The following is a 21747-nucleotide window of genomic DNA, read 5'->3' as shown; positions in this document are numbered from 1 at the left end:
GTTCTTTGCAGTGTGACAGCTGGTGACATGAACTGACTCTTTACACTGACTAAGGTGCCAGTTCTTTATCCATTTGTTACTGTGTTTGTATTAACATGAGGTGGGAAATGTGGGAAGTGAAGCAGGGGATGCAGATGTAATTTTCTGATCATTCTAGCGACTTGTGTGAATTGCGAAGTACGTGAGTGAAGGTATGGATTTTAGTTTCCATCCCTTACAAAAAAGGAGTGCTGTGAAGAGTGCTTGGGGTGCAGAAGGCATCCCAGCAGTGCCCTATCAACATTGTATGGGTTCTCCTGTTGTATGTAATTGTGTGATACCTGAAGGAGATTCACCCTAAAAATGAAGGATCTCTGGTGGAGGGGACTTTTTCTTGACAAAACGTGAGTTTATGTGAATAAGGTAAAGATGTTATGGAGGGAGACTTGTGTGCATGGGTTTTATAAACTACCATCTTGATCTCAGTGACTTATCTAGTCCTTGTTTTCCTGAGGTAAATCTCTAAAATTGCTGTTTGTTCATTGCTTCGTTTCAATGTGGTACTAGAGCTGACAATGTTACCTTTGCTTTTCAAGGTTATATCTGGTATGGTTCCTTAGTTAGAAATGTAGTGCTGAAGGAGAACTTATTTTGGTAATGCATGCTTGTTCCTACAAATTTTTGGCAGACCTTACATAGGATGGATATTCTCTGATCTTTTTGGGAGCACTTGTTTTTCATTGACCTGAAACCAGCTTGGGAAAATAAGAGTAAATCTGATAGTATAATTTTTTTCCAATGCTACCATTAAACTTTTTATCAAGTTCTATCCTTGATGTTTTCAGAGATCAGAGTATAAGGAGCTTATCGTGGAAGAAATTTCCAGATCATCATTCACTGTCAAAGCTGTTTATTGTGAACTTAATATATTAATTCTGATATATACCCCAGTTCTCCTTTTACTCTAGTTTTGTAGATCAGTGAACTGATAATTCACACCAAGCACCAAGCTCTGTGGGAAAAGAATCAGAGACATTACACAGTAGTCACCTATAAGGATAGATAAAAATGTTTCTGACAAAGATTCTGGCATTCTTATACTTTCTGTAAAATCGGATTTGTGTGTACAAAATGGGAATGATATTCACGCATTCCTTCTGAATAAGAGGACAGCTAGGAAAAAGTTTGGGCTGACGACCCAAATTACTTACAGAGTCAAAGTTCATTTAGAACAGAGGACTTCTTTCAGTAGCATTTTTCAAAGGTTTTGTACTGTGGAAATCCATGAATCTTCTTAAAAATGGACTTTTCCCATGAGTGAAGCTTCCTTGTTGAAGTTGTGTTGTATCATAAAGTAAGCATTTCCCTGGACCACGCTTTGGTGTACCTATATTGTTCAGTTTTCACGTAGTTGTTTTTTTTTTTTTTTAACCGATATCACGATGTAGCTGTTCTAGCTTGTGATGTTTCTGTGCATTGTTTACTGCATTGTGGCTGTATTTGTGTGTTCCTGTTTCTAGAAAGGCACAGGAATAAGCAAAGGTAATGTACGCTTGGGTCACCGTGGTGAGGTCTGTGCCCTGCATGCTTTTGAGCACTGTTCTGGTAATTCAGAGAGAAGAATGGGTATTTCCTCTGCTGGCTAGCTGTCCTGCATCTGGCAACACTGGCATCCAGAGACCTCTCCACATCATTCTGAAGACAAGGGACCTTCACAATGAGGAGAGATGCAGAGGAAGCAGGTTCAGGGCTTTTTCACATGTTTCTCTTCTGCCAGAATGGCTGGTCTTGCCCATAATGTGTGTGTTGTCCACAGAGGCAATCATTTCAGCAAAGCACTGTAGGAGCTAGAAACTGGTGTTATTTATGTTTGATGTAGAGAACATCTAGAGGCAACTGGTGAATAATGGAGGTTTGAGGATAAAAATGAGTGACGTGAAATTACTGAGTTTGACCGCTATTTTCTTAAAGCAAGGGGCAGTGGAGAAAATGAAAATCCTTGCATAGTTATGGGGTGGTCTGTTGATATTTACAAGAACAGGATTTTAATCAGGAGTTTCATTTACCAAGATTTTACAAGGTCATTTCTTTCTATGATACAAAATTATTTTAAAACTAGAATGTGATCTGTAACATTTTATGCATATTGTAAACATTATCCTGTTCAACTGATAGTGTAGATCATACTGTATGACTTTACATAATATTCTTCCCTTCACTGTAGACATAACAAGGCTTGAATTACCACCCCATTACCCATTCAGTGACAGATCTTATAACCTGAATATTTCTTAAGCAGGTCAGATCCTTCAGAGCTTGTTGGGTTTTCTGTCAAGTAAAAATAACATTTACTAGGTAAAAAGGCAGAGAGTGGGTCACTGCTTATCGAGGAATGTAAAAGTCAGGGGTCAAAAGAAGATCAGTGAAAAGAGAGCCTGGCAATGAATGTTAGCAAGTTGTTCTTTCAGCTGAGCCTGGGAGGCATGCTTAGTTTTGGTTACATGGATTATTTCTGTCTAAAAACAGTATCTGTTTTAAAAGGAAAAGTAAAGCCTTGAGAACAGAGATCAGAATCCCAGCTTGCTCTGTTCCCTAGCAGTGCCCATTGGATTAATTTCATAATTTTTAATCAAGATAAGGGTCTTCCCCATACAAAAAGAGTGCAATAAAAAAAGAGGAAAATTTGATTATGGCTAATGAGCTCCATTTCAAGATGTACAAGCAAATGTATTTAAGCAAAATCTTCTACTTGGAGGAGTTTTGCCCTTTCTTGCAGTTCTTACATGGAGAGGCGGGAAAGTGTAATAGCCCTGGCTTAAGTCACCAAACTGTAGTGAAGAGCATTGTTATTGAGAGAGTTTCTGACATTTGTATCTTTAGAAGAAAACAACTCATTAGTGTCCACAATGCTGCACTCACTGAATTTTCTCTGTCCTGGCAAAAAAGCCCCCACCAGTGTATCTTTCAAGTATTTCAGAGAGCCATCTCTGATCTACCTTACCCCACAGAGCCTATTTCTTCATTGCCACTTGCAGGAAGTTTTCACCCTCAGACTTCAGGGGGGGAATTCATAATTGAACAAAGCTCTTCGTGGCCTGGAGGAAAGAACAAAAGTCACAGGAACTTTTTCTGTTGCCATTTCTATTTTCCTACGCTGCGAATGACATTGGAAGCAACTGATGAAAGGCAAATCTCTTCTAAGAAGCCCAGCTCCCATTTTGGTCAGATTCACATTCTGATACCTCTCTGCTAGTATCATCCTGCTCCTTACTTCAGGGAATGTCCCAGGATTTCAGTGAGAACAGTTGTGAAATGAGGTGCTTCTGAGCAGGAGTGAAAGGACAGAGCATGGAAACAGTAAAATATTGCCTAGAAAGGTATTTTTTTATCTAAACATTGCAGTGACAATAGGTATTTTTAAATTAGCAATATAATCAGTATAAAAGGTGAAACTACTATCTCTTCAGCTTTAGCACTGGTTTAACAACAAAATGAGGCGCTTTTTTCCTTTGTTTTCCTTTTTTACAAGATATTTATACAAGGCCTTTGTCTTCTCATATTTAGTGATGACTAAATGTGAACTATCTGTGCTGTCATATAAAAGCATTACTTGGACCAGTTCATGGCAGTCAGCACCAGGACGAGTTTTATAACAGGGTCCTTTTCTACAATCAGAAAAAAAAATGAAGTAATCAAAAAAAATCACAGTTCTTTTTTTGTTAGTCTGTTTCAGAAATATTTGAATTGCAAGCAGTATAGGAGTTTTGTAATACCAAATCTGTCCAAATGAAATCTGTCAGGCTGTTCTCTGTCAGGTAAAAAGGGACATATATTTTAGTATAAACAATAAACTTCCCTGAAACTATCAGTGAAGACCAGAATGTCTCAAAAGTACTGATACCATTGCTGTGCACACATCTTACTGACTTTCTGGATGTTTGCCAAGGTTTGATAGGTGTTAATGCCCAGAGTGTGCCAGTGGGATACAAAAGGGTTGTTCCAATCTATAGATCTTCTGAGGAAAAAACTGCTTCTTGGCACTTCAGAAATAAATTTGTCCTGCCCTTTTCCCTGCCATTTCCCCAATCCCTCATAAAGCAGCTCAGCAGAGGGCAAGATGCAAACTATTATATTTTAACAATGCAGCTTGTTATTATTTCTCTCTTTTCTTTTCATGACAACTGTCTGGCTGTTTAGGTGTCAATCCCCAGGAAACTGCCAGGCCTCAGAATATGTGTTCATTAAGGGCACAAACCATCTACCCTTTGAAGTTGATGGTACGGTTCCCGCCAAGTAAAAGGCCGATCCCACTAAGATAATAATTGTCCAGGTAAATTGTAGGTAGACTAAAGCAAGGGAGAAGGCCACTGAAAGGCATCTCAGCAGCTTGCAACAATACCTCTCCGTGGAACTGACATTTGGGGAACAAATAGCACCCGAAAAACAGTTTGTGATTAATCTTGTGTGGTAGTTGTGAAACTGCCCACTTCCAATTGACATTAAATACTAGATGGACTCCCAAGAGACACAGAATGGCCGTTTAGTCTTTATGCAGCCGTGGCTTTTGTGAGAAATCCCAAACCAAAATTAGGGGGAAAAGTTTATTTTCTTTCTCATGGTACCTTTGAGCTAAGAACATTATTGGTTTAACAGCACAATGAGTCATTATGAAGAGAGTGGACAACACAGAACTAAAGGTGAAAAGATGTTGCCAGTGAAAAAAAGCACAAAACAAGATTCAGGAATTTTAATATATAATTTAAGATACTCTTTGTTTTGGCACGACATCTCCAAAATGTGGCTATTTGCAAATATCAGCAAGATGTTTCCAAGGTGTTCAGGTTCCAGATAACAATGGCCATATGTGTATCTCAAACACAAGTATATAAGATTGTATGATAAAACAGTGACTTGTGGTTGATCAGTAATTATTTCTCTGAACTGCTTTACCTTTTGTGTGGTAGGAAGTAGAGTCAAAACTACTGCTCTTTTTTTTCAACTATCTCTAGATATCGTTTGCTCAAGTGTCTCTATTTTTTTAGCTAGAAGCCTTACTCCTGTTTTCAGCCTGCCTTCCTCTGCTTCCCATTCTGATTAAGTCACTGAGTAAGAACTGAAATCAAACCTGAAAAAGGATTTATATCCTATTTAACCATATTTTTTAGCAAATCACATGATGCTAAACAATGCTGTGTGCTCTTTTGTTGAGTGAGATTCTCTTTTAACAGCTTTTGGCAGGACTGGCAGTTTTCTGTAGTCAAAGTTTGACTACAATTTTCCCTACACTTTTTTAAATCCAAAAGTCAACGGGATGAAAGTCATCCAAGACTGACCTGATACAGAGACCTATTTTATTGTTACACTTCAGTTAATTCATTATACTCTGAAAGAACACATTAAATTCTACCTCCAGGACCCAGCAAAGACAGCATTTTTTTTACACACACCCCTTCCCCCCACCATGAGCAGGAATAGCATCTGTGCACAGGAAGATCCAGATCCCTTGCATCTTCCGTTACTAGCAGCAGGGATGAACGAGGCCTGCAGGTGAGATCATCCCCAACATCTGGCAGCCCATCTGGTACCTCCAGAATAGGCTTTCTCCGTACATAATTACACGTTAGGCTCATTCAGATCTGTGGCTTGTGTAGTTCCATTTAGTGCAGCCAAAATTTGCAACTGTATGTTAAGAGAGGCTTTTGCATTTAGAATGAGACCTTTGGCTTCCTTGGTGTGGATGTAGGCACCTGATTTTGCACACAGCAGTGTGAAAATTCTTTTTATAGCATCTTATGCTCTGTCATTTGTGTGGTTCAGATCTATTTGGATCTTAGAAGTCCAAGATTATAAAAAAACTCATCAGACCTGTTTGGAAATCCGCGAGCTATTTGCTATAGAAAACCTCAACCTTTTCTAGAGAAATCACCCAAATTTCAGGTGCCTAATTGAAAAGTTTACTAGGCAATTTTTCAGATTTTTATATTTTCAGCAAAACTTTGAATTTTAAGGTTTCCACAAAAGCTTTTTACTTGTTGCAACGCAAAACAGTAAGAGTCAGGATGTAGGCTGATGCTCATTTCTTTACTGGTTTTAATTAAAAAGCTGATGTCCTGTGTGCAAAGCTGTGGGACCAGCCCACATTCAGATGCTCTGCACTTTCTAAGATCCATCTTCTCAGGTTTTAATCAGTATATGATGCTATTTTAATTGTATTCTATACCTGCTAATGATATTTCTTCCTTTAAATCCACATGAACACTTGACAATTACTTCTGCTCGTGCAGAGTTTAAATAATGCAAACTCAGGCGATGAAAGTGTAGTTGAAAGTGAACAGAAAGTCATCACAGTTTCTTGAGGATTTAGGAACTTTTCCTATCACAGTTAAATAAGCAGGCTGCTGCTTTTGACATCTCTTTTATATGGTGGGCAATTATCCAAGGCAGTTTCTAATTAGGATTCTTTTAGTTCATCCAATTTGTACACCACAAGAGAAGATACTGTGGCATCAAATAAAATTCAAACTTTCAGACCACATGTAGAATACTGCATCCTTTTTTTGGCCTCCTCATTCAAGAAAAACATCAAGAAATTGAAGCAGTTTCAGTAGAAGGTGATCAAGATGGAGCACCTGCCCTGTGAAGAGAGGCTGGGGAAGCTGGGCTTGTTCAGCCTGGAGCAGAGGTGGCTTTGATGGGACCTAACAGCATCTCACAGTGCCTGTGGGGGGGTCTTTGAGGGGATGGAGCCAGGTTCTTCACAGCAGTACAGTGAAGGAAGGTAAGAGACAGTGGGAATAAACTGAAACAAGAGAAGTTAAGACTGGGTGTAAGGAGAACTTTTTCCCCTGACTGCCTGAGGACAGTCTGACAGTGACACTGGTTGCCCAGAGAGATTGTGCAGTCTCCATCCTTGAAGGTTTTCAAACCGTGACTGGATGAACCCCTCAGCAGCCTCGTCTGACCTCAAAGCTGACCCTTGTGTGAACAAGAGGTTGGACCAGACACCTACTGAGGTGCCTTCCAGACTGCACTACTCTGTGATCCTTTTATGACAATTATGGATATGGAAATGACATCTTCAGCCATCACAGTCAGTCTCCTGGGACTCCGGGAGTATTTGCAAAGTTCTAGGAGCTTATGGAGAGGGATGTTTAACTTCTACATAGTAGAAGGTCTTCTCCCAAACTGTACAAAAAATGTTCCTGACCACTAGGTTTTAGTTATGATTTCTATGAATCAAAAGTCAATCAGATTGTTCTCATCTAAATCCCATTCTCACACTGGAAAAGAGAGTGAGAATATCTGAACTCATTAAAATAAGTTGCAGTGTTTAGTATCTCTGCTTTGCTCTGCAAAGAGAGCTCTTAACTTCCTAAGCAGCCTTATATAGGTGCTGAGTGACCAACGGCATGGACCTTTGTGAAACCCCTAAGAGTGGGGTCTAAAGGTGGAAGAGATTTTTGTTACAGGAGTCAGACCACTGAAGTTGAATGTCTCTCACTTTTGGCAGAGTATGTGGAATAATTAGGAATATCTCCTGGTTAAAGACTGAGTTGAGGGAATGTGCACAGAAGTTTAAGTTGGGTCTGTCTCTAGGAAGTTATTTCCACTGATAGGCCAGAAGGATAAATTCTGTATCACCACTTGCCTGAAAAGGCCCAAAGATTTCGGAGTAGCAATGAAGTGTGGTTGACTGAAGTCATGTCATACTGATGAGCTTAATTATGATCCTGTCCCAGTTTCCTGGGCGTCTTGGAGGAGGTCAGTTCACCTTCTCCCTCCAGTTTCACCTTTGCAAATTGAGGGTAATGACAATTGCCTGTCAACCTCAGAGGGACAGTGAAAATTAATAGCACAGTGTTTATTGTGCTCTGAATATTTAAAGTCCATTCCTACTTCATATTTTGTGTGATTATTTCAAATCCATGGAGGTGTGTGCCTCACAACAAGCCCCATGGTAGATTTCTCAGTGTCTTTGATCAAAGAAACTGTTTTGGAGACAAACAATTAAGAAAATGTAACTTCAGCTAGTGGTTTCTTAAACAGTCTATGGTCTGTGGCCACATGTTCTGTGTTCCCTTTAGAAAGCAATAGCAGGAATCTCCATTACCAGTGGACTCTACTCCTGCCAGTTTGTTTATTAAAAGTGGCATGTGGGCATGTGTTCAGGACAAAAGCAATTACATTAGTTGGATTCCATATCCACTGCAGAGATCTATTAGTAATTTCTATACCGTCTTTTCTCTGCAGCCTGGCTGCTTGTATTTGAAACATTACAAGCATGAGTATTACTGTATTGACGTGACTGTGCTTGGTCTGGCTGGTGTGACTGCTGATGTGTTTGCATTTGCTGCTGTGTACATGGCTGTACCAATGGTGGCAACATTATATAGCTGATCGCCAGAGGGATTGGATTGCCCTTGTCTGATAATTTCACCTGATCTTGGACTGATGTTCAGCTGGCTTCAGGGCATTTTAATTATCAGCACACTGACTATTGGACCAACCGTCTTGTCTGGTTGCTGGCACTGTTCATGTTTGTCTCAGCCTATCAGATCTTCCTCATTAACTTCTGCGATAATATTCAGACAGAAAGTCCTAGGAACTCTTCCAGTTAATCCCCATTTTGGCTGCTGACCAAATAAGGCTTTATATGACACAACTGTAATTGCTTCATTTGTATGGTATTGATCTGCCATTAAGCAAAACACAAGCCAGCATTTTACTAAGGCTCAAGTTATGCTGTATTATTTGTTGTTTGCATTGCAGTTGCAGCTAGAGTTTCACCTGGGGAATGGACCCCCTGTTTTTTCTTTCAGTCTCTGCTTCTAATTAAAATAATGAACTTCAAAGTGCCTGCATTATAATTAGACCACAGCTTAAGAAGCCATCTCTTAGCAGGAGTCTTTCCATTTATTGCTTCCTTCTAATCCTTTTTTTTTGAAAAACATCAGTATGGAGTCACAAAAAAGCATGTAGAGTTACAGAAATCTCTCATGCCTCTTCTCAGTCTAAGATTAGATCTGATAACACTGTAACAGCTGTGCAGATCTTATGAATTACTAGTCTGTTTCTGGCAAAAGTGAAAATCAGGTATCCATCCTAATTCCTCCGTGTTGCCAATGGCTTTTGACATAGTGGCCATGTTATGTTAATAACTTGGTGGACATTGATGTCAGTGGATGATTTTCCTCAGAAGCAAACTGTAGTTTTGCCCTATAGCTTTCCCATGTGGAGTTGCTTTCCTTACTAGGAAAAAGTTAATGAATGAAGAGACTCCTTGTATTACAGCACTTCAGTACCATGCAGTATGCTGATGGTATTTGGCTTTGCAGTCATTTCATGCTTCATTCTTGTTAAGGTGAGACAGGGACTTGGTGGCTGAAAAGTCTAACCAGACAGGAAAAAGATTAGTGTGCACTGGAAACAGCACCTAAAATACTGGGTTTGTTTCTAAAGTGAAAATATAGATATTCATAGAATCATAGGATAGTTTGTATTGGAATGGACCTTTGAAGTTCATCTACCCCCTTCATCTTCAACTAGATCAGGTTGCTCAAAGACCTGTCCAGCCTGACCTTGAATGTTTCCAGGGATTGGACACCTACTACCTCTGGTGGTAGAACATTAAAAAAAAAAAAAAAAAGTGTTCCTTATGTCTAGTCTGAATCTACCTTCATTTAGCTGAAAACCATTGCCTTGTCACAACAGGCCCTACTAAAAAGTTTGTCCCCATCTTTCTTATAAGCCCCCTTTAAGTATTGAAAGGCTGCAAGAAGGTCTCCCTGGATTCTTCTCTTCTCTGGGCTGAACAACCCCAACTCTCTCATCCTTTCCTCTCAGGAGAGATGTTCTGTCCCTCTGGACCCACTCCAACAGATCCATGTCTTTTCTGTGCTGGGGACTCCAGAGCTGAATGCAGTACTCCAGGTGGGGTCTCACCAGAGCAGGGTAGAGGGGCAGAATCACCTCCCTCAACTTGATGGCCATGCTTCTTTTTATGAATTCAGCTGAATCTGGCTATTCCATGAATTCCTATGAAAAGCAGTACCAGTTCATCTTTTTTTTCTCACTGCAGCTGCCGAGAAGATGGCAGGAGGTTTTTCCCTTTACTGTGGATCTTGCCACAGATAACTATGTCTCTGTCACCCTGAGAGTGGTCAAATGCAACCCGTGATTCTTCTCTGAGGACATTTCAGAAATGTTAGCTAGGATAGAGGACTTCTCTCACCATTTATGGAGCATCTTAAGCTGACAGTGAGGTAGTTTATGAAAAAGGCATGTAGAGATGCTCAGTTGAGCTTCTTTACTTGTAGAAGCCACTCCATTGTGAGTCCTGATGTTTTCTTGCCATTTACTAATCTTAAACTGACAAATTAATCAGTTGCTGTTATGGCGTCTTGCTGTTTGCAAGCAGGAAAATAGAGCAACATATCGTAAGGAGTAAAATACCAGGAGAAGACCATTTGAAATATAGTTTATTTTACCTGTCTTATCATTATATGTTCATAAAGGGTGAGATTCAGCCTGGCATAAATGAAAAACTGGAGAAGTCCGATAGTGAAATCTCTTCAAATATTTCCAAATTTGAACCAGTCTCAAAAAATGCCAGGTATGTTCAATACTGCATTAAGAAACATCTTGTATTTATTATATTAGCTGCCCTGCTACCCACTGAATAGAACATACATTTATGTAGCACATTGAGACATAGGGCTGGTTAGGAACCAGGAAACCTAATTTTTGCAGTGAGTCCAAAAGGATATTTTACTTCCCATGATTTGTGTCAAGCATCAGCAATGAGTCCTGACTGGTTTTGGAGGTCACAGTAATGTTTCTTCTGGGGGTAGGTGATTGAGCCTAGGCCTGGGTCTTCCTGTGGAATGCTCAGTCGAAGGTACAGTATTTCTGCCACTGCTGGGACATGTTGAATGGAGTGAAAAATTGGAAGCTGCTGCAACAGCTGCCACCTGCTTTGTGCTGCAAGATGGTGATGTAGTAAAATCTTCCTTTGTGTAGGGTGGCCAGAGTCTGTGATCTAGGCTGCCTAGTAATCCATCAGTGATATCAAATGTATATAAAGAAGGAACAACTTTCTAAGTTATGAGAAACCACACCCTATTTGTATTCAGTAAGCACTGAATTGCATCCAAAAGAGATACATTTTTCCTAGCCTCATTCTGGGTGAAAGGAGTCACTCTGTGGCATTCAGAAGATAAAATTAAGGTGCCTTACAAATGGGGCTAAGATATTATGTGAAAGGAAATTTAAATCTAGTGGTGAACATCAGTAATGATGAATAATGTTTTCAATCCTTTTAAAATCGAGTCATCCACTTGAAAAACAAATAGATCATTCGTGCAGACAGTAAACTGCAGCATTTGGCTTTTTCTTGTGGATGGAGCAGCCTAAGGAGTCTCAATGACATGTGCCTGAATAACAGAATGTCATTTGAAGAGACCTGCACTAATGCAGTCTAGGTAGGAAAGGAGACGGACAGCCTGAGGTGTGGTAGAGCTTCACTGCTGTGGCCCCCACCACAAGCTAGTACTGCCTGTCTCTCAGCAATGCTAATCCAGTACTGATGGAAACGCTGCCTGGCACCACACCATGTCTTGTGCCCTGCCATGAAACCCCTACCTGTCTGTGCCAATGCTACCATTTTCTCTCAGCTAAGGGCCCCTAAATTTAGGAGTTACTGAAGAGGCAGGCGAAACAGCATCCAAACGCTCTGCTGCAACAAAACTGTGGGTTGAGATCTGCTTTGCCTAAGGTCTAAAAAGGCAAACGGTTTTCTGTCAGCCATGCCAAAGGTGGATGTTACTCTTCTGAAAGCCTTAAGTTTTTTGGGAACATGTATTTAAAAATGCTCATTTGGCACATTTCAAATTCTAAAATATTGTTGTAAGTGCTTTCAGCGATTTCAAATGTATTAAAACCATAAAGGGCTCAGGATTCCTAATGTTTCTGAGGTGAGACAGTTTTGAGGCAGTTGGCAATTGGCTAAGCTTATTCTTCAGCAATTCCTGCAGTGTGGAGACAGTGTTACACTGGTGCTCAGACACTTTTGAAAAAATCTCACGCAAGCCTTTAAAACATGTATTTTGAGTTGCAGGTGTTGGACTGCAGCAGCCTGTTCTCATAATCCTGCTTATGCTGCAATCAGCAAGAAAAACTGTACTTTGAAAAGTGGTACTGCTCAATAGGAACAAGATTAGGTAGTCGTTAGCGAAAATTAAAATAGCTCAGAGATGGGAGAAGCTAGTGTTTCTGTGGCTACTAAAGACTATATACTGAACCAAGATGAACAGTTACTCTAGGGACAATTTTATGTGCTTTTTATTTACAGTAAAGCTTTGTATAAAGCAAAGAAACAAGCTGAGTTGCCTTCCCAGATCAACTACTGTTGTTTTTTCACAAGAAAAATATATATTTAATTGTTTGGGCCAAGAAATGTTTGCACACTCTAATTGGAATATCTTACTGCAAAACAGCTTTCAATTTATATAAATATTTTAAACTACAGTCATCAGACCTCTAGCTGGTGTAAATTGTCAGAACTTCTTTGAATTCAAAGTAGCTATGGCAGTTTTTAGCAGCAGTGGGTCTCACATTAATTGGAACTCCTGCTGATCCTCAAGGTGTCAGTTTGGCTCGTATTTGTTTAGAAAGCTCAGTTCAAGTAACTAAGCTGCATACTTAGGACATACATGGAAGCTGTAAATACTCAGTGCCCCTGAAAATTAACCTTCTTATTTGGATGGCTAAATGAAGAGCATTATATTTATTTTAATTAGCCACAATCGAAGAGTATTTGAGTGTGGTTTTAAATTTCACATCTCTAAACAAAGAAAAACAAAATATATACGCTCTTGTAAGGATACTTTATTCCTAGTGTTTGTAGAATATTTTAAGATACTGTTCTGGAAGAGGTGTTTTAAATGCAGTTGGACAGGGGATTTTTAAATAACATTTATAAATGCTATTAGCTTTTAATGCAACACATAACCTGCATTTTTGCAAGACTTTTGCCTTTCTACAGGCCAGTCAGTTTCTTAGGAGCATGTGGATTTTGCAAGATGGAATTCAAGAGGCATCCACTGTCCTGGTGGATCCTCAGCTGGGCGTTATGTACTCAATTGAGATGGTTGGTCTTGTCCTTTCTCTGGTAAGCATGTATATAGAAATGGAAGAATTTAGCAGGAAAGCCTCAGAGACCCACTGCAGAAGAGCTAGTATTGTTGTGAAGACTCACACCTTGAATACTAATAGTTCTTATTTAATATAAATGAGGGACAAGCTATCAGAGCAAGTGCCAGGGACTCCATTTTGTTTGAACTATCAACTACATGTAAAAATGTCTTGATATGTGCTTCAGTATTTGAATGCAATTTTTTCATACAAATAGCATTACAGCATACAAGCCTTTATAAATCCCAGTACAAAAAATATTCTTATACATTTTTGAATGTGTTTAAAAAATCATGATTTCAAAGTTGGCGCTCTTTCATTAAAATTTAGGTTGTTTTTCTTGTAAAAATGATCTTGCATTAGCTCTCTTCTTTGTATTTGCATTATTGATCCTTCAAGCCTTCTGAGTATAGAATGATGTAAGCTTTGGCTGCATCTTCCTCGTTAACAGAGTGCTTGTTTCATTCCTAATTTATTAAACGTATTCAGGCAGTACCATGCAGCTTTACACTTAAGTTCTTTTGATGAATTGTCAAACACCCTTAAACTGCACTGCATTTGTGTTGTGTTATGATCTGCCATCAGTGCTTTTCAAAACATGGTTAAAATAAACAGCTTAGAAGATGGGCAGGTTTTAATTTTTTGCTTGGTAAGGTTGCATTTTCATTTTTCCCATTTGAAATTGTTTGAACAGATGATATGAACAAGCTGTGAAAGTGCACCCGGATGTGTTTCACTAAGTATGTCTGAGACAGATCCCCAGCTGCATCCAGGAATCACTGTGTTGTGCAGTGAAGGGAGGCTCTTGGGCAGCTGTGGCCTCCTCTTCCCAAGCCACCTGGGCTGGAGGCAGACTAGGTCACGAGAGAATAACTGTGATTTGCATCACTGAAATAAGGTCACTGAACTTGGCTTCACCAGGCTCTCTCTCTGCCTTGTGCTGAGGAACAACCCCCCTCCAGCCTGTGCCAGGAGCAATGAGGGGTTTGTCTGGGAGATGGCTGGCATCATCAGGTAGCTGCAGGGAGAGATGTCCAAAGTGTAAGGTTGAGATGCTTGGACATGTCATCAGTGGCTGCATGTCACTCGCTGTGACATTGTGGTCATGGGAAAGCTTGTTCCTTTAGTGAACACCTACTGCAGATGCACCATCACATCTGTGGCTTAAGTTCCCATTGTGCAGTAGTCTACTGATCCCCACTTTTTTCCAGGGACAACTTATAGAGGAGTATATATGCAACAAACTTATATGACAATGTAGTTGTGGATTTTACTGGCATGAAAAGCAAATCCCTGTATTTTGTCAGTTGGTCCCTACCTTGTGTATGCCCCCCCCCCCATGGTGCTTTGAGCATTTAACAGTCAGGTACTCTTGGAAGTTTGCTGCGAGTTCAGAGAACCTAAGATTAAACAGAGGTGGCATCCCTCCACACAGTGTAATGTGTAAGTGACTGAGCAATTTCTGAGGCTTTCAAATCCTTGTGAGAAGGATTTGTGAAAAGCCTTTTAGAGGACCAGGGTCTCTGCTTCTGCCTCAGTAACTGCAGTGGCAGCACCAGCGGTTCTAGGATGATGCACTGTGCAATACGGCTCCAGTTTAAACAAAGCTGTCTCTGTGTATGTAGAGTCTCATTAGTGAATCATGTTATTTTTGCACATCCTGCTTGTTCATTATTTCAAGTGAAAAACATCCCTAACTCTAAGAAGTGAAACAACAGTGCCACTGTCTGTAAAGATAATGACAGAATTTCACCAAGACTCTGTCCAGGATTCAGGGAAGTATTTCGCTCTCTAACATCCCAGTTACACAGAATTTATGAGACTGAGTACAGGAAACGGACTCAGGAAAATGTCACAGCTGTTTAAATAGCTAAGACATTTAAATTTTCCTGGCAAAACACTACCAGTTGCCTAAAAGATTGTTATTAAATACTCCCAGCAGAGATGCTGCCTTTGTTGCAATGAGTACTTGGGGACCCGTCTGTGCCTTTATACCATTTAGTATTCAAAAACCGGTATTCTGAGACCTGACTTCATGGAGGAGGTCTCCTTCACTGTGTGTGCTCAGGCCAAGACTGAGTCCTCTGAATTACATTCACAGATGATGCTAAGTGGTGCTGATGGGTGGTGATTTCCACCTGTCCCATGAACCACTGTGCGTCCAGATTTTGGGAGCTGAATGACTTAAACAAAAAGCAGCTGTATATGAGACTGTGGATACTTACTCAAGTCTAATCAGGCTGGAGAGAGCCTTTTCTACCTGTTGCACATATTCAGGCTGTGGTAATTAGGTTGTTGAAAACATTCTTGATCATACTGTGCAGGATGCATTTCATGCTTTGGTTTCTGGTTTCTTAGAGATGCTGAGTTACTGTGCTGAAATAGGTGCTTGAAGTGTTGCATTAGGTAGAATTTGGTGCCCCTCCTGTGCTGTTCCCTTATGGCTATCTCAAATTTCCAGCAGTGCTTGTGATACTGGCTGCTGTGGTCCCTAGCCTGAGACTCTGTGTCATTCCCTTGTGGTGCAGGGACCTTTGTGTGTCTCTGTCAGCCTTGGAAATGCTCCTCCATGTAATTGCTAGGTACCACAGTGTTGTATGTCATAGCATTCAGGTCGTTTGTTGAATGCCTGCCTCACTGCTTCATATAGACTGAAGTCCAGTGGATGGGTCATCTGCTAACCATTGCTGTGACCCAAACTTACTGGAAGACGAAGCAGATCTCTCTGCCAACTTGTCTTTGGGCAAGCACCCTACTGCAGTTCTTTTGAGTAGCAGGTGAGGTATCCCTGTCTGGAATCATAGATGTTATTTTGCAAAGGACTGGGTAGTCGCACTGTCATCTGTCTGTTCAGTTTTATCTTTTGCTAACTGTGAAAGGCATATCTGCAGTTGGCACAAGTAGGCTCTTTAAAAAAGAAGTGACACTGATTAACGTTTTAAACTGCTTATTACTGTTTATTTATGAGGACATGGAAAGTGATTTTAAATAAGAATTATTTCATTCTCATCAAGTTTTTCATACTATAATTCTATAGGCAGCTTAAAAAAATCTGTGATCATCCATTGAAATCACTGTCCATGCACTCAAGTAATTGTGAAGTGAGGTATCACTGTAACTAAAGAGCTTCAGTTTTGGGTGAACTACCTTAACTATCACATACACGGACACCGTTTTCTTCTGAGTAATGGAAAAGGTGAGATTGTGCAGTGACAACAAGGATTAAGAGTCAAATATTAAAGCACTTGCCTGCTTTCTACTGTTAAACCCTTACTCTTGCAAAGATTTCAGTTCCTTTTTTGAGGAACACATTGTTCTTCAGTGGGAGTTTTGACTAAGTGTGGTATTGAGGATACAGTCCTATTAATGATGAAAGAACAGTTTCTGCCACAGATACTCAAGTCTCAAAATACCTTCCTCTGTGGCAGAATGAAGCGTTGTCTAGGATGAGTATGAGTGATCGTAGAATGGCTCTGAGGTCTTAGATATATATTTTTCAATGTAGTCACCATTTCATCTATCAGGATATCAGCTACAACGTTTCTGTGGGAGATACAGCAGTGTTAAGTAAAGGTTCTCTGTGTTTTGTGGACCAGAAGGAAGTATTTCCACATGTTGAGGTGGACCTAGGTAACAAAGTAACAGAAAAAGCAGTGTGAAACTAATCTGGTTTTACATGGCCTACTAGACATGATGAGGACAATAATGTCTTACATTTATAAACAATGCAGTTTAATTTCAGAGCAATGATTGCAGCTTAAATCCACATTTACTTCTTCATCCTTTTTATTTCCATTTCTCTATTGTGCTGTGAAACCGTCTGTGGATATGGCTAATAACCCAGCTAAATAACCCTCTCATGAATGGGTTTCATTTCTTTATTTATTACTCTAGGATTACTATCAACCAGCCACAGTTTATCTAAATGACTGTGGGAAAATTTTCCGTTATAATCTTCAATACTTTGAAAGATAAATTCTAACATTTGGCAAATAAGCTAGCTCTTTCCCTTCAACTTGGAAATTAAACATGAAAACGTGTATTAGTTGTCAAAAAAAATCACCTAGTTGGTTTTTATTCACCTTAGAATATCCAGATAAAAGGTCTAAGTAGACCTTAACTTGAAAAGCTTGAAGAAAATGTTGCAAATTATCAGGTAACTTCTTCACCCAAGATAAGATAAAGGTTGAAAAAAAAAACTTTCTGAGGATTTTAGCATAAGGACTTTGTCTAATTCAGTGAGCTTTAGCATTCATACTTGAAAGACTACAGTTTAGAGGAAATAGTATGAAGATGCTTTTACAGATAGACTGATTGATAGGGCTTCCCATCTGCTTTAAAATAAGACTGTGCTTAAGTGGCTCATTGAATTGAGAGTTAGTGATATTTCTTGAGATATGTTTCATTTTTCGTGGGAATGATCGCTCCTGCCTGCATCTGTAGCACTGTCAAAGGAGCTGTTTATGTTATTGATACCCAGTGTGACGATTAGACATAGCAGCATTAAATTAGACCTTGCTTTGGTTCCTGTTGAAGGGAGAAGGAGTTTTGACATTGACTTTGTAGACAGCAGGCTCAAGCTATATATCTAAGCCATTTTCAGAATAAGAGATGTTGCTCAGCAGCAAAGAAATAGTGTTTCTAGGATCATCTTTCATCTATGGCTCAATCCCAATGTCCTTACAAAGATAAAATTGACATTCAATGTACTGGAAATTTGTAAAGTGGCAAGGCTGGCCACACAGTTACCTTTCTGAATGGGGCAAAGAGCCCAAAAGCATACGTTTTGTAACTAAAAGCTGAGTAGGAAAAAACTGTAGTAAATATGACTGGTTCAAAAGCAATCACTTCCAAGAACAAAAGGGACAAATGAACAATTTCATTCCAATTTTGCAATTGCTCCTCTCCCTCTGGAGTGTGAACCATAATTAGAGCACTTATACAAAATCACATTTGTCAGCCTGACTGCTAAATTCTCCTTAAAGCTTTACCCACAAAGAGCAGTCTGTTATCACTCCCACTACAGCCTACAGTTCTCATTTTCACTTTCAGGGACAGACAAGCAATTCCTTTATCTGTATTGAAAATCTCCTATAAATGTAACTACAGTGAAGCTAATAAAATCAGATCTACACACAAGCAGTTTCCAAACCTCCTGACCAGTCAGCAAAGACCTGTCTCGATTCCAGCAGAAGCTATATGAAAAACTGTTACCAGAAGACAGTGAAGGTATGTCCTGAAGCTGACATTTGTCCCACAAATAGGCCAGTGTTGTAAGGAATGTTCCATAAGCTGTGAAATGCTGTTGTCTGTACCTGTCTGCCAGGAAGATCTCTCTCCTAATGAGTGAGAGAAAAATGTCCATTCTAAGACCAGAATGGAGCCCCAGGGACCTGAGATGCATCCTCTCATAATTGATGAGGGGAAGATGCCATTGACAGACATAGCTCTTGCCAAATCCCACTCAGCCCTTACAGACAGATCTTGACAGCATTAAAAAAATCCAGACAGAGAGAAATTCCATCTTTCTCAATTGCATATTGACCCTGAAGAGCAGTAGTTAAGCTACTGGCAACTCACAGATGCTTCTGTCCCTTTGGAGATGACAGGTGCTTCAAGGATATGATGTCACTGCTCCACATGCCTCTGCAGGTCCACAGGCAAGCCTGCACAGACACTCAACAGAAATGTACATGTCTGATAGGCATGGATGCACTAGGGACCTCTGAACATGAAAAGAGGAAAAGAAAAGTTTATTATTATGAATAAATACTGATGTAGTTGTGTACCAATAGGATATTTGACTCATGAGGCTCTTAGTAATAAAGGTAGGAAGTCATACAGTTAAACAAGTGCAGAGGTTCCTCAGGAGGTGATGAAGGCTGCATAAGTGCCTTGGCAGATTAGTTATCAACTGATTTTAAAATGTCATATAGTGACTGTAATTCCTATCATAAATCTAGGTGCCTTACATTTGAGTTTGTATGGTAATCTATACTGTCTACCCTCTGCCATCCAGTCTTAACACTCTCTGGACACTTAAAGGAAAATCTCTGGTCATGAACAGAAGCAGTCCCATCCTAGGATCAGCTGTGTCCCTTTCTTGCCTGAGTTTCGGTGCACTCCCAGCAGCCTTGAGTTCATACAGAAGCAGTGATTCTGTGCTTTAGCCTTCATGTTGGCAATGCCTCCTCTGCCTGCACAGATCCAAAGTGTCCCTCAGGTATTTTTCTCACCTGAAAAAAGAGCACTTAAACATGAGATAGAGAACACCAGGTTCACGGAGCCCCTTTCAGTCTGTTGTGCCTATGCTACCGTGCTGCTAGCAATTAAGGATTTGTCCTTCATCCAGTGGTAGTACAACATGTAAAGTCCTTAGGATGTCCCAACTACCTGCTTGTATCTCAGCACCCAGCGAATGGGCTGGGTTTGGTCCTTCCAGCATTTGAGCTTCTGCTTGGCTGCGCTGTCCCCTGGCTTCCCCAGAGAGGGTGACTTCCCCTGCCACCCTCCTCCCCCACACTGCAGGTGCCTTTCAAGACAGGGTGCTCTCCCAGGGTCGCGGGGCAGTCTCTGGAGTCACGGTACTAAGATAGACCCCAGGACTTGCATTTCAGCTAAGCCTTTTCAGTACAAAAGAAGAAGGACTCTCGAGCCTGCATCCCAAATGTACGGATGTGCCTACATCAGGTGATGAAGCTTCAGATGGGCAGGACTCCCAGCACCTCTTTGTGCATTGTTTTCTGTTCACTGACTCTAGACAGCATCATAGTCAGCATGCAAGCTGTTAGTGCTGCTCTTCAGCTCTACCTCACATTGCCTGTTTCCGCAGCCTTAGCCCTTAGCTTGTGCAGGATCACTCTGAAGTGCTATATGTCAAATCTGTTTGTGGCACAGTGACTAGCAGTGTGCTATCATTGGCCATCTGAATGTTGCCTCTTTAGTATATGGGAATACATTTCCCCATCTGCTTGAAAAATCAGTCTGGGCCCACACTAAACATATTCTAAATATAGATTCAAATAAATCTGTGTAAATCTTTTATAATTCCAGCCAGTATTTTATAATAATTTTGCAAAAATTGTTTTGGTTGGTTGATAGAATTTTCTTGTTAAAATCCAAACCATTCTGAAAATCATTTCTACACTGGAAGGACATTTTTCACATTTGAAAGTAACCACAATTATTTGTGCTGCCAAGAGCTTTGAAATATGGAAATGAGAGGTTTATTTAGTGTGTGGATCAAGCTTATAAACAGCTTAAGTCCTCATTCCTTCTAACATCTTAACAGCTGTGCAGTTTCTTACAAAATATGTTTTATCGTTTCAAGAAATGCTGTTAACCTCGCAGTTTTAAAACTGAATGAACAAGGCCTGTTGGACAAATTGAAAAACAAATGGTGGTACGACAAAGGAGAATGTGGCAGCGGGGGAGGTGACTCCAAGGTTAGCCTCAATGTCACCAAAAGCGGGTAAACAGTATGTAAAGTAATTGGTGCATCTGCTGGGGTTTTACCTGCGAGAAAGAGCTTCACCAGTAGCACAGCACTGCTGGTACCTGCAGCTGAAATCTAGGTGTATGCAATTACTGTCAAAGCAAAAATATTTGCATTTGTTTAAGTGCCCCAAGGGAACTTGTAAACAGTCTCCGCTGTGAGATCTATCATCAGTTTTCAGAAATCGGCATCTTCTGACATAGTGAATAGCCTTTTCCAAGCTTGCTTTTGTGAACAAGCAGTTTGAAACCTTCAGAAGCAAATACTGGCTCAGATTTTTTTCCTACTATATGGTACCACCCAAAATATTTTTCAGTGACAGTAGAGGAAAAGGGTGAAAATCAGTGTGACTGACTCCTAGCAGTAATCTAATGCATGGTCCAGGCTCAGGGATCCACTATTGACACAAACAATACTGGTACAAATTACAATTTTCAAGAGTATCCAAAAATAGGAGGACAAATTTCAGCTGAAATATCTTCACGCTGACGTTTCCTGGTATCTTACCAGCAAACTGAAATCCATGGTGGTTCCCTAGGCAGAATTTACCAGAATTTATCAGACAAGAATTTTAGGCTGAGATGATGACAGCTTCTTATTCTTCCTGCATTTCCATATCTTCCATACGGCCAGTGCCACTACTTCCTTGCCTCCTCACAGCTTCCTTTTGGGAAACTGCCTTGTGCTGAAAAGAAGCAAAGGTGTGGAAGTGGAAGATGGTGAAGTGGGGGAGGATGAAGATATTAAAAATACCCCTTCAGTGCCAGGCAGCATGTAATAATGTTTATTTATGTGGTTGTGTGCAAACAATATATAAGAGAATGCTGCAGAGGTAACTGTGCAGGTACAGAGCTAGTCAAGACATAGATGATTCAATTTGACTGAGTTGTCATACACAATTTATGTAGCTTTCTTTACAGTTGCCTACGTATATTTTTTCGTACTATTTTTTCTCCTTCTTTAGTCCTTCTGCTCTTTCATGCTGTGTCCTGGCCTCAGGGACCATCCCTTGGGCTGTTCTGCACTCACCCAGAACTGGTCTCCTAATCCTCTTCACTTTGCCTTCGATCCTGCTGCTCTAC

At 40.2% G+C, this 21747-nt stretch overlaps 1 protein-coding gene across 11 annotated transcripts in view; it reads left to right on the top strand.

Moving 5' to 3' along the window:
- Nucleotides 1–21747, top strand: part of GRIA4 (glutamate ionotropic receptor AMPA type subunit 4) — a 245231-nt gene that overhangs the window by 207683 nt on the left and 15801 nt on the right. For 5 of the 11 annotated variants that reach the window (XM_074916324.1, XM_074916291.1, XM_074916275.1 and 2 more), the window contains one exon: nucleotides 20501–20615. The exons of the other annotated variants lie outside the window; for them this stretch is intronic. In XM_074916324.1, the coding sequence (XP_074772425.1) occupies nucleotides 20501–20615 (115 nt within the window). The remainder of the gene's footprint in view (nucleotides 1–20500; nucleotides 20616–21747) is intronic. 11 annotated transcript variants of the gene reach the window in all.

The sequence above is a fragment of the Athene noctua genome, chromosome 1 (assembly GCF_965140245.1).
Source record: "Athene noctua chromosome 1, bAthNoc1.hap1.1, whole genome shotgun sequence".
NCBI classification, from domain to species: Eukaryota; Metazoa; Chordata; class Aves; order Strigiformes; family Strigidae; genus Athene; species Athene noctua.
The sequence above is the reverse complement of the archived record's forward strand: the minus strand, read 5'-3'. Positions and strand labels throughout refer to the sequence as shown.